Source organism: Salmo trutta, chromosome 22 (genome assembly GCF_901001165.1).
Source record: "Salmo trutta chromosome 22, fSalTru1.1, whole genome shotgun sequence".
In the NCBI taxonomy this organism is placed as follows: domain Eukaryota; kingdom Metazoa; phylum Chordata; class Actinopteri; order Salmoniformes; family Salmonidae; genus Salmo; species Salmo trutta.
Window position 1 is genome coordinate 23,601,450 of NC_042978.1, and position 13,891 is coordinate 23,615,340.

The 13,891-nt window shown below is 45.1% G+C and overlaps 1 protein-coding gene across 1 annotated transcript in view; it reads left to right on the top strand.

Annotated features, from left to right (window-relative positions):
* Positions 1–11,082, top strand: part of LOC115158404 (xenotropic and polytropic retrovirus receptor 1 homolog) — an 86,483-nt gene extending 75,401 nt beyond the window's left edge. Inside the window, exons 12-15 of the mRNA XM_029707311.1 lie at positions 10,027–10,193; positions 10,285–10,424; positions 10,552–10,773; positions 10,913–11,082. Of these exons, the coding sequence (XP_029563171.1) occupies positions 10,027–10,193; positions 10,285–10,424; positions 10,552–10,773; positions 10,913–10,973 (590 nt within the window). The 3' untranslated portion in view covers positions 10,974–11,082. The remainder of the gene's footprint in view (positions 1–10,026; positions 10,194–10,284; positions 10,425–10,551; positions 10,774–10,912) is intronic.
* The last annotated feature ends 2,809 nt before the right edge of the window (positions 11,083–13,891 follow it).

The window sequence follows — 13,891 nt, forward strand, 5'->3', positions numbered from 1 at the left end:
AGGAGGTTTTAGGTTCTTAGGAAATGAAACCATTAAGGCTTTTTCCTCCTCCAGTCAGTCGGTCCATTCCTCTTGTCTTCAGCCCTGTGGACCCTGGACTAATGAGCCCTCTTCATTTCATATGCTGTGTGAAGACCTGTTTCATCCCCCCCCTTTTTTAACGGAGAGGTAGAGTCGGGGGCGTTAAGTGAGAAGGGATGGAGGGAATATCCAGACTACCATACCCACTTAACCCACAGTCTTTCAACTGCGTTGGCATGGCTACCAAATTGAGAATTTACAAAAAGTGTATGCACAGGGTTTCCATAGATTTTTGAAGTATGTTCTTCATAGTCATTAGAATCTAAAAGAGATGCATATGGGTTAGACTATTAAAAATATGAAAATACTTATCAAATTGTCCAGTCCATTGCTCTTTATTGTTGCTAGACTCAGTCTGAGTCACAGTATACAGTATATGTTGGTATGTCTGCTGTATGGGCCTGTCGACTGAAGTCTAGCCAGATGTGAATGTGGAGGTGAGGTGCATCTTGGCCACAGAGTTTGACAGTTCTGTTGTGACATACAGTAGATGGGATAGATAAATGAGGCCTGGACCCAGTGGACCGGAGCCTAGCACCTAAATTACAGAACATCTGTTTCATAAGCAGAACAGAGCGCCGCACAGCACACATGATGATCATCGCTCAGTATTGAATCATGTTCATGCCTGGCACAGCGGTAGTAAATCAGCATAAGAAATGTTGGCAGGGCTCCCAGGTTGTGTATGGATATATCACCTTCATTATACATCCACAAAGTAGTGCTCTGTTGCTGCCTCATGACCTCATTGATTCCAGTATTACACCAATACCACAGAGAATTGTGCTATATTCACATTACAATAAATGTATAATAATGCAAAAGGGACTCAATGCAGAGGGTAAAATGTACCCTCCTATTAGGTTTTACGATATAGTAAAGGATTTGGATTCATTTAAATGCAGGTTAAAGACTGAAGTTGTGCAGATACAGTTTTGGCAGTCCTGTGAATAGATGATTGCAGTAATAATAATCTATAATTAAATCAAAGACCGATGCTGTGTATGTTGTCCCAGCTGATGTTCCAGGAAATGTAGAAAAAGGACCAAGGGATTTCCTGACTTTAGAGTTTAGAGTCCCCAGAACCACAGGATATTGAGCCTGACAGTATGGTAAAATACTTTATTCAGGATCAATATGGCATCTGCTCTTGTACAGTAGTAGCTTAATTTAATTAAAATAAAATAACATTTTATTCGACACTTGCTTCGTAAACAAAAGGTGTAGACTAACAGTGAAATGCTTACTTACAGGCCCTTCCCAACAATACAGAGAGAAATAATAGAAAAGTAGAGCAAGTAATAATAAAAGTAATAATAAATACTCAATGAGTAACGATAACTTGGCTACATACACAGTGTCACGCCCTGACCTGAGAGAGAAGGTTTGTTTCTCTATGTGGTTAGGTCAGGGTGTGGGGTGGGCATTCTATGATGTCTATTTCTTTGTTTGAAGCCAAGTATGGTTCCTAATCAGAAGCAGCTGTCTATCGTTGTCTCTGATTAGGAATCATACTTAGGCAGCCTTTCCCCATCTGTAGTTGTGGGATGTTATTTTTGTACTGCTTGTTAAGCCTACAAGACGGGACGGTCGTTATCATTGTTTATTCTTTTGTTTGTAGTGTTCTGAGGTAAAATAAATACACGATGAACACTTACCACGCTGCACTTTGGTCCACTCCTTTTGACGATCGTGACAGAAGATCCCACCACCAAAGGACCAAGCAGCGTGGGCCGATGGACTGGACATGGGAGGACATCCTGGATGGCAAAGGATCCTGGACGTGGGAGAAGATCCAGGCCGGAAGGGATCGCCTTCCATGGGAACAGATGGAAGCAGCGAGGGAGGTACAGCGACGAGATCGACAGGCAAGGCAACAATGGAGGCCCGAGAGGCAGCGCCCAAAAATGTTTGGGGGGGGCACACGGATAGATTGGCTAAGGCGGTTTTAAGACCTGAGCCAACTCCCCGTGCTTACCGTGGGGAGTGAGTGACTGAACAAGCACCGTGGTATGCGGGGATGCGCACTGTGTCGCCCATGCGCACTCACAGCCCGGTGCACTCGGTACAAGCTCCTCACCGTTGCCGTGCTAGAGTTGGCCGTCAGCCAGGAAGAAGTGCGCCGGCTCAGCGTATCTGGTCTCCAGTGCGTCGCTACGGCCCAGGTTATCCTGCGCCTGCTCTACGCACGGTGCCCCCCCGTTCACCAGCGCAGCACAGTTCATCCTGTACCAGCGCCCCGCCCTTGCTGGGCTAAAATAACCATCCAGCCAGGACGGGGTGTGCCAGCCCTAAGCTCCAGACCTCCAGTGCGCCTCCACGGCCCAGTATACCCTGTGCCTGCTCTGCGCACCCAGTCTCCTGTGCGTCTCCCCAGTCCGGTGAGACCGGTTCCAGCTCCACGTAGGAAGCCTCCAGTGATGACCAATGGTCCAAAGCCTCCAGTGATGATCCATGGCACGAAGCCTCCAGTGATGATCCATGGCCCGGAGCCTGTAGGGATGATCCATGGCACGAGGCTTCGGACCATTGATCATCACTGGAGGCTTCCTACGTGGAGCTGGAACCGGTCTCACCGGACTGGGGTAAATAGTATGGTCTACAGCTTATCATGAGGTACTCTAATTCAGAAGAGCAGAACCTCAAGGCTTCCTTAATATTAGAGATCGCGCATAAGCTGTTGTTAACAAAGAGACACACACCTCCTTCCTTGAACTTACCCGACGCTGCCAGTGTGTCCTGTTGATGCATAGAAAAAACTGCTAGATGTATATTATCAATGTCCTTGTTTAGCCACTACTCCGTGAAACATAGGATATAACAGTTGTTCAGGTCCCGTTGATAGGATAGTCTTGAACGGAAATCGTTTGTTCTCCAGTGATTGTTTCATCAGGGTGCCCGCACATCGGCCTCTCTTATGCCGCCGTTTTCATTTCCAACGCTAAGAGATTATGGCCTGGTCTGGGGTGAGCAGTATGTCCTTTGCCTCCGACTCTTTGAAGTAGAAATCTTCATCCAAATCGAGGTTATTAATCGCTGTTCTGATGTCCAGATACTCTTTTCAGCCATAGGAAATGATGGTGGAAACATTATGTACAACAACAGTTAATTAAGATCAACACAAAAAACATAAAATAGCAGAATTGATCTGGTGGGAAAGCCAATGATTGGCCAATAGAGTGTGGGTGGGACAATGGATCAGGTAGAAGACGTGGACTAGGTGAGAGACAGAGGGAAAATGTTCCTAAAACTAAAAATACACTGCTCAAAAAAAGGGAACACTTAAACAACACAATGTAACTCCAAGTCAATCACACTTCTGTGAAATCAAACTGTCCACTTAGGAAGCAACACTGATTGACAATAAATTTCACATGCTGTTGTGCAAATGGAATAGACAACAGGTGGAAATTATAGGCAATTAGCAAGACACCCCCAATAAAGGAGTGGTTCTGCAGGTGGTGACCACAGACCACTTCTCAGTTCCTATGCTTCCTGGCTGATGTTTTGGTCACTTTTGAATGCTGGCGGTGCTTTCACTCTAGTGGTAGCTTGAGACGGAATCTACAACCCACACAAGTGGCTCAGGTAGTGCAGCTCATCCAGAATGGCACATCAATGCGTGTTGTTGCAAGAAGGTTTGCTGTGTCTGTCAGCGTAGTGTCCAGAGCAGGGAGGCGCTATCAGGAGACATGCCAGTACATCAGGAGACGTGGAGGAGGCCGTAGGAGGGCAACAACCCAGCAGCAGGACCGCTACCTCCGCCTTTGTGCAAGGAGGAGCAGGAGGAGCACTGCCAGAGTCCTGCAAAATGACCTCCAGCAGGCCACAAATGTGCATGTGTCTGCTCAAACGGTCAGAAACAGACTCCATGAGGGTGGTATGAGGGCCCGACGTCCACAGGTGGGGGTTGTGCTTACAGCCCAACACCGTGCAGGACGTTTGGCATTGTGCTCTTCACAGATGAAAGCAGGTTCACACTGAGCACATGTGACAGACGTGACAGAGTCTGGAGACGCCGTGGAGAACGTTCTGCTGCTTGCAACATCCTCCAGCATGACCGGTTTGGCGGTGGGTCAGTCATGGTGTGGGGTGGCATTTCTTTGGGGGGCCGCACAGCCCTCCATGTGCTCGCCAGAGGTAGCCTGACTGCCATTAGGTACCGAGATGAGATCCTCAGACCCCTTGTGAGACCATATGCTGGTGCGGTTGGCCCTGGGTTCCTCCTAATGCAAGACAATGCTAGACCTCATGTGGCTGGAGTGTGTCAGCAGTTCCTGCAAGAGGAAGGCATTGATGCTATGGACTGGCCCGCCCGTTCCCCAGACCTGAATCCAATTGAGCACATCTGGGACATCATGTCTCGCTCCATCCACCAACGCCACATTGCACCACAGACTGTCCAGGAGTTGGCGGATGCTTTAGTCCAGGTCTGGGAGGAGATCCCTCAGGAGACCATCCGCCACCTCATCAGGAGCATGCTCAGGCGCTGTAGGGAGGTCATACAGGCACGTGGAGGCCACACACACTACTGAGTCTCATTTTGACTTGTTTTAAGGACATTACATCAAAGTTGGATCAGCCTGTAGTGTGGTTTTCCACTTTAATTTTGAGTGTGACTCCAAATCCAGACCTCCATGGGTTGATAAATTGGATTTCCATTGATTATTTTTGTGTGATTTTGTTGTCAGCACATTCAACTATGTAAAGAAAAAAGTATTTAATAAGATTATTTCATTCATTCAGATCTAGGATGTGTTATTTTAGTGTTCCCTTTATTTTTTTGAGCAGTATATATTAATATGAAAAAAGTGTTAACGCTAAAGAGGAATAATAGACCTGCCGAGTAGGTGAGAGTAAAACGACAATGAAAATGAAAGAAAAGTTGAACTAGTGTGAAGGATCATCAGATATAAGAGGAGAAAGGAGAGCAGAGAGGGAGGGAGGGAGGGAGGGAGGGAGGGGGGGGGGGGAGGGAGGAGGGAGGGATGAAAAGAGGGATGGCAGCAATGGAAGAGGGGAAGAGGATGGACTTGCTCGAGGAGAGTGAGCTGTAATAACCTGCCTGCGGCGAAACACATCTCTGGCGGATGCTGCTGGAATAGAGATGAGACCCAGGGCCAGGCCATAGCTTGCTGACTGAGTAGGATTTTGTTGTCTATGGACACACGGAGCTGCCAGAACCACTGCATAGGAAAGAGCTCAAAGTTCTAACACTCCCCAAACCAACTAACAGGGTCATGATACCCACTGAACTCTGACTCAACCCTGTTACAACAACACTATCTCTCTGGGACATGCTGCCTATTCTGATCAAGCATCATATTTAGTTGTAGGTTGAGTTGAGATATAACTACCGGTATCTGTAATGTAAATCCATATCAATAGAAATTATACTCCAACCAGGCAGGTACTAATATCACTACACAGACTCACTATCTCACTACCAATCAGCCATGTGAATTCAACACGAGGCCACTTTCCCGAATCAATAACCTTTGTTTGTCTTGCTAGGTCTCAGTGTCTGATTGGATAGGCTCTGTGAGGAGAGGGGGGTGGTGAAAGTGATGGGGCAGGCAGGTAATAGATTCTTTATCACCTGCACAGCAGTACAAGACAGCCCAGGCAGGCAGCACCGCGGCAGATAACAACCCAAAGACAGATGATTGCTTTTCCCGGGTTCCCAGGTGCTTATTATTACCTTCAATGGGAGGCCTGTCCTGAGCCTGTCATGGCAACGTTCCACTCTTAAATGTCTTTTAACCGCTTAGGCGCCTGCTAGACACAATCATTTAGTGAGCGTGATAGAAGTAAGTGACCGCTGTTACCCTGTATTGAGCTCCAGATCATGACTAGCCCCCCACGCGAGACCCTGATGGACATCAGTCCTACAGAGCCCTTGAGGCCAACCAGAAAGGCTTAGTGATGGACGAGTGGTATCTTATGTGATCATATTCAACGTTTTTTGATTTCAGATCTATCATATCAATTCAAGTGAAATTGTATTGGTCGCATACACAGATTAGCAGATGTCATCGCAGGTGCAGCTAAATGCTTGTGTTTCTAGCTACAACAGTGCAGTAATACCTAGCAATAATACAATTTAAATAAACAATGCAAACATAATCCAGATATTTTTTTCAATACATTTCAGTACGAGCAATGTCATGGACTGGAATATATATGTATATTATCAATCTACACACAAGTATTCAGACCCTTTTCTATGAGGTCAGGTGCATCCTGTTTCCGTTGATCATACATTTAGGTGTTTCTACAACTTCATTGGAGTCCAGCTGTGGTAAATTCAATTGATTGGACATGATTTGGAAAGGCACACACCTGTCTATATAGGGTCCCACAGTTGACATTGCATGTCACAGCAAAAACCAAGCCATGAGGTCAAAGGAATTGCCCATAGAGCTCCGAGACAGGATTGTGTCGAGGATACCAAAACATTTCTGCAGCATTGAAAGTCCCCAAGAACACAGTGGCCTCCATCATTCATAAATCGAAGAAGTTTGGAAATACCAAGACTCTTCTTAGGGCTGGCCGCCAAGCCAAACAGAGCAATCGGGGGAGAAGGGCCTTGGTCAGAGAGGTGACCAAGAACCCGATGGTCACTCTGGCAAAGCTCAAGAGTTCCTCTGTGGAGATGGGAGAAGCTTCTAGAAGGACAACCATCTCTGCAGCACTCCACTAACCAGGCCTTTATGGTAGAGTGGCCAGACGGAAGCCACTCGTCAGTAAAAGGCACATAACAGCCCTCTTGGAGTTTGCCAAAAGCCCCCTAAAGGACTCTCAGACCATGAGAAACAAGATTCTCTGGTCTGATGAAACCAATGGTCTGATGAAACCAACTATTTGGCCTGAATGCCAAGCGTCACGTCTGGAGGAAACCTGGCACCATCCCTACGGTGAAGCATCGTGGTGGAAGCATCATGCTGTTGGGATGTTTTTCAGTGGCAGGGACTGGGAGACTAGTCAGGATTGAGAGAAAGATGAATGGAGCAAAGTACAGAGAGATCCTTAATGAAAACCTGCTCCAGAACGTTCAGAATGTTCAGGGGTTAAGGTTCACCTTCCTACAGGACAATGACCCTAAGCACACAGCCAAGACAAAGCAGGAGTGGCTTCGGGGGAAGTCTCTGTCCTTCAGTGCCCCAGCCAGATCCCGGACTTGATCCCAATCAAACATCTCTGGAGAGACCTGAAAATAGCTGTGCAGCGACGATCCCCATCCAACCTGACAGAGCTTGAGAGGATCTGCAGAGAAGAATGGGAGAAACTCCCTAAATACAGGTATGCCAAGCTTGTAGTGTCATAACCAATAAGACTTGAGTCTGTAATCGCTGCTAAATGTGATTCAACAAAGTACTGAGTAAAGGGTCTGAATACTTATGTAAATGTGATATTTCCAGGTTTTTATTATTATAAATGACAAACATTTATAAAAACTTTGTCGTTTCTCAGTTTCTCGCTCCCAGCTTTGAGACACCTGTACAATCCATCTGTATCTGTAATTGTTTGTTGATGCAGTAGTTTGGTGGTGTTAGGATGCTCCAGTTTTCCTTCATTCCGGATTTACACATTTTGGACACAAGTTTGTCCTGCAAACTTTAATGAGTATGTCATGTCTAATGTATGTAATCCCAATTGCCTGCTGTGAACATATCAAAAATACTTTTTTAAAGGAGACGTAAAACATTTAAGTTTGAAGGATAAATCTCATGAGGAAATATTTATAATATTAGTAATATTGGGTTAATGCGGGGACACGGTACTGGATGAGGTAGCCTGATGCAGAACCCACTGTAGGGTGAGAGCAGGGCTAGAGGGACCAATGTAATTCTTGGTGAAAAATGTCCCCTGTTACTTTCCTGGCGCCCTGGTGGCAGGAAGTGGGAGGCATTGACCATGACGGATGGCACTGTCCCTGTCTCAGCCCTGCTGGAGTCTGTGTGTGGGCAGGTCAGACTGTGTATCTAACCAGTCTGTCAGTGCACACACAACCATGCATGCACACATTGGAGCATCGTCTTGGACCAACCGGCTCCGAGACAGCTTCTACCCCCAAGCCATAGGACTGCTAAATAGCCATAAGACTGCTAAATAGTTAATTAAATGGTTACCCAGGCTATCTGAATTGACCCTATTTTGTACTGACTCTATGCACACTCACAAGACTATATATACACACTGTATGCACACTCCCTCACGCACACTAGACTGTCACTCACCACAAAACCCACACACATTCACATACACTACATATGGACACAAACACATAACACGCACGCACACGCACACGCACACGCACACACACACACTTTCACACTCATCATAGGCTGCTGCTACTCTGTTCCTATTTTACTCTTGTTATAATCTATCCTGATGCCTAGTCACTTTACTCTGCCTTATGTACATATATCTACCTCTAATACCCCGTGCCCCTGCACATTGATCTGGTACTGGGACGGGACTCCCTGTATATAGCTTCATTCTTCTGTATTTTATTCCTCTTGTGTAACTATTTTTAGGTGTATTATAATGTTTTAACTCTGCATCATTTGGAAGGAGTCATAAGCAAGCATTTCACGGTAAAGTCGACACCCGTTGTATTCGGTCATGTGACAAATAAAATTTGATTTTTGACACCCTACACACACACACACACACACACACACACACACACACACACACACACACACACACACACACACACACACACACACACACACACACACACACACACACACACACACACACACACACACACACACACACACACCTGCTGTTACTTACTGGTCATATTCCTTCATGGGGAAAAATAACAATACAACAGACTATTCTATGACGCACAGTAGACTTACCCAGGGGATTCACCATAGTCATTTTCAGTCAGAACTCTCCACCTGGGTAAAGTAGGCTGGTGTGAATAGTTGGGTGTGAATAGTTCGGTGTGTATAGTTGGGTGTGAATAGTTGGGTGTGTATAGTTGGGTGTGAATAGTTGGGTGTGTATAGTTGGGTGTGAATAGTTGGGTGTGAATAGTTGGGTGTGAATAGTTGGGTGTGAATAGTTGGGTGTGTATAGTTGGGTGTGTATAGTTGGGTGTGTATAGTTGGGTGTGAATAGTTGGGTGTGAATAGTTGGGTGTGTATAGTTGGGTGTGTATAGTTGGGTGTGTATAGTTGGGTGTGTATAGTTGGGTGTGTATAGTTGGGTGTGAATAGTTGGGTGTGTATAGTTGGGTGTGAATAGTTGTCAGAAGAGTGGTTGCGTCACATTGCGTGACGTGTCTTCCAGGCCTGGGTGTCCTGTTGGTGTGTGAGTCTCTCAGTGTCAGGCCACACTGTTCTGTCACAGCGGGGGAGAGCCCAGAGCCCAGGCAGATCATAGAATATCTCAGTCATCAATAATCCCCCAGGCATTCAGGCTGTCGCTGGAGCAGCATGCGAGTCTGGCCCAGTCAAAATACACAGCTATGACACAGGGAAATCAACATGACACGACTGCAGAGCTGGTCACCACTACACATTCTAACTGGCAGTATGTCAATGTTCAAGACGAAATTAGAACATAATAAATATACTTTTTATTAGTAGTGAATTGCCAAACTGAAGGACACATCAACATGTTGTTTCAAGAGCCTGAATAGTTTACTAAGAATTAGCATGACATTTTCCATCCATGGTAACCTGTCTCAGTAAATGTAATACTGATGGTCGAAGTTCTCCCTCTGGTGGGATAGTGAAGACCAGAGACGAACGTTTATGAACAAGCTGCTGCCTCTGTCCGCAGTTCAAAGCAGGCAGCTTATGTGTTCTTCTTAATTATCAAGGTATATGCACACAGATTGGGCAAAATGTATTTATTTTATTTGATTTAACTACCAGTATACAGACTAATGATGGACTCATTTCTTTGTGTTGTGCTTCACAGAACAAAAGCATTCCGATGCAGACATGTTCTTCTACCTGCTGATGGTGTTCTCAGCAATCAGCTCCCTGTACACTCTGATCTGGGACCTGAAGATGGACTGGGGCCTGTTTGACCGTGGAGCAGGGGAGAACACCTTCCTTAGGGAGGAGATTGTCTACCCACAGAAAGTGAGCGTCACACACACATAACCTGCATAAAGGCACAGCCCGGCACACACACACTCGTCCTCTGACCTGACTTCTCCATTCTATTTCCCAGGCGTACTACTACTGTGCCATCATAGAGGACGTGATCCTGCGTTTCGCCTGGACCATCCAGATCTCCCTCACCACCATGACCAACATCCCCTCTGTGGGAGACATCGTGGCCACCGTTCTGGCTCCTCTAGAGGTGTTCAGGTGGGTTACAGTATCACAGAACTGGACAGACTACTTCTCTATCTGTCTCTCTGCCCCCCCTCCCTCTCTTTCTCTCTCTCTCTCTCTCTGTTCATTATGTTATACCTCATTCTGTATCCACACACAGGCGTTTTGTCTGGAACTTCTTCCGTCTGGAGAATGAGCACCTGAATAATTGTGGTGAGTTCCGTGCCGTGAGGGACATCTCGGTGGCTCCGCTGAACGCCGACGACCAGACGCTGCTGGAGCAGATGATGGACCAGGAGGACGGAGTCAGAAACCGTCAGGGCAAGAAGAGCTGGAAACGCAGCTACAGCCTGTCTCTACGGCGCCCCCTGCTGTCCTCTCAGTAAGAACCTCCTCACACACGCACAGACACACACACACCAAAAATACACATTACTTACGGCCACATGGCCAGGAATCGGTATATGTTAGCCTTGTGTTTGTCTGACAGTATCCATGTGTCTATTCCTTCTCTCATCCAGATCATCCAAGAAGGACACCAAGGTGTTGATAGAGGACACGGATGATGAGGCCTTCAGCTGAGCCCAAAGCACCAGCTCAACGACCCCAGTGATCACTCCATCACAGAGCTGCCTCACACACACACACACACACACACACACCAAACACGCACACACACACACACACACACACACACACACACACACACACACACACACACACACACACACACACACACACACACACATGCACACACACAAACAGGCAGATACAGATAGACACACAGGTAGACACAGATAGACACACAGGTAGACACAGATACACACAGGCAGACACAGATACACACAGGCAGACACAGGTAGACACACAGGCAGACACAGGTAGACACACAGGCAGACACAGGTAGACACACAGGCAGACACAGGTAGACACACAGGCAGACACAAACATACACACTAATACATACAAAGAAACACACAACAATTCAGTGGCACACAAACAGATTAATTTATTCAAGCACAATCTCAGTATATGATATTGGTATAGATGAGGTGGGATTACACACACACACACACACACACACAGTTTTGAGTTATTCAGACAAAGAGGGATACACACAGGAACATATTTGAAAACCCACCAAGCACTGGGATTTTCCTATCAGTACTTTTATTTTTTAACAGACTTTGTGTTGATACTTTTTTGTTTGTATTTTTGTTTTTGTAGTTCTTTGCCATTTTTGGAGATGTATTAGAGATCAAACGACTGTTTACATGCATTTATTATATTAGGATCAACAGGGAGAAGAAATATTTATCAAAAAGACTAATAATAATAACAAGCCTGAGCATGGACTCTGGAACATTTACCACAGCATATCAACATCAACTGGTTTCAACCTGTTGCTTTTTTCTACTCCACTTACTGGGTTGGTTTTGTTTATTGAGTTGTAATAATAAAGTCAGTGTAAAACCCTGGTGGCACTTGCAGGAAAAGTGCATTTAATACAAACAAACAAAAACAACTTGTACAAAAATATAATTTAAACATATTTTAGTCTGTGAAAGTTGCTTGTATATTTGTTCATGTGCACTATTATTTACTCCATGTATTATTTAGAAGGAGAATAGCTCAAGCATCTGTGCAATGATATGTATGTGTTTCTCAATGGTGGGAATGTTGAATTAGACTTGTGCCATGTTTTCTAAAAGCTACTGTTTCCCCTCTTGTCCTGTGTGGAAGACTAAGAACACTTCAAGTGGCATAACTGTACTTTGCTTTTCTGCTAAAGCGTTATTTTAATGAATGTTGTTCACTGGCATAGCATCAATCATCTAGCTAGCCTGAGAAGAATAGTCTGTTTGTTGTACTGTCCAGCTGAGTTGAGATGTCTGAGAGTCTCGTGCATTTCTCTACCCTTTAAGAATAATTTCCCATTCTCTCTTTTTATTGCTCAACAACTAAAACAGCACTGTGACCATTTTCGATTGCAGTGTTTTCTACTGATTGTGTGGGGCACTTTGTATTTTTTCTGTTGTTCTGCTTTCTCAGAAGCAGTGGAGATCAGCGAGATCAGCTGACAGGGATCAGGGTTTTCCACTGGGGTTCCTCTGACTGTAATACCGCCCAAGTAGGTCATGTGGCATCTTCACAGGATATTGATTTCGTGTGCTGAGATGGGTTTTCCATAGGAGGGATGCCCTGGCTAAACAGGAGATCCTCATCTGTCATGTCTGCTAGCACTTTCACTATCCAAATAACAGTCCACACCATGACCTCTGTCATTTTTCCTCTGAAATATCTACGGACATTACAACATAGCTGCTGCATCACCTCTTTTGAATACAGAATGCATGTGTCATGTACAGTATCATAGGCCCTGGGACTCTGCGTGTGTCAGGGTTTTGAGTGGTAGGGTTTGTCAGGCCTGTTGACTAGAACAGGGACCAAGTGAGTGAGTCGTATACCTGCTGTGTCAAGTGATCTTTAATCCTGGAAAGACTTTGCTGTGAAACAGTAGTTCTCAGATCAGATAGCCGTGATTAAATAGGCCCGTCCTCCTTGGGTTGTAGACCTGCAGTATTTACTCTGTTGTTTAGGACTGGGTTAGCTCACAGTTTCAAGTCTCAGTGCCCAAAAATGATGTTGAAGGTGAGGTTGATTTCAATTATCAACTCATTCTACAGTACATTTCTGTTTCTCATGCTTTTATGGCAATGTACTCATCAACAAAACTCATGATTTTGCTTTAATGTATGTTGTTCCTTGATTAACATTAGTAATTTTTATTACTTGGTTTCGCCAAGAAAAAGAACCCCATGGAAATTGTTCAACTGGCATCCATTGTTAGCGCTCTTTTTGTTTGTTCATTTTGTTACATGCATGCTTTACTTATATAATTTACAAGCACAATCTATCAGCTGTAACTTTGAAGCGGGTAAGCCCCTTATCGTGGACCTCGCGGCTTTTCAAAGGAAGGATAAGTGTGTGTGTTGTTGACTGCTTTCTCCCCACTCCCTGTGTGTGACACCCTCTCTCTTTCACCCTGGGGCTCAACTGTGTTTACACAATGCAGTAGTTGATGTACAGTGTTGATGTGTTGATCAATCAGCATGAGCTTGTCTTGCCTTCCTCTTAGCTTTTCTTGACTATTTAGACTGTTGACGCGTCTAATGAGAAATGACAGTTGGGGTCCCAGCGTAAAATATTTGTTTAAATTGCAAAGTTCATAGGCTACAAAATGTTGTAAATGTGTAAGAGCACCATCAACAACAAGAAATACACACAATGTCGTGTGCCTTTGAGATAGATTTCTTCCATTACTGTGGTGATGATGCAGTTAGACATATGGAAATTATGGCTGTGCAATGAAGTCTGGTAGTGATGGAAACCGCTATCACAAAACACACAATTCAATTATCTAACTACTGATTGTGTCCTCTTTGTTGGAAGAATAGTTGCTTCCACTTTCTTCCCACACTCACTACAAATATGGAACA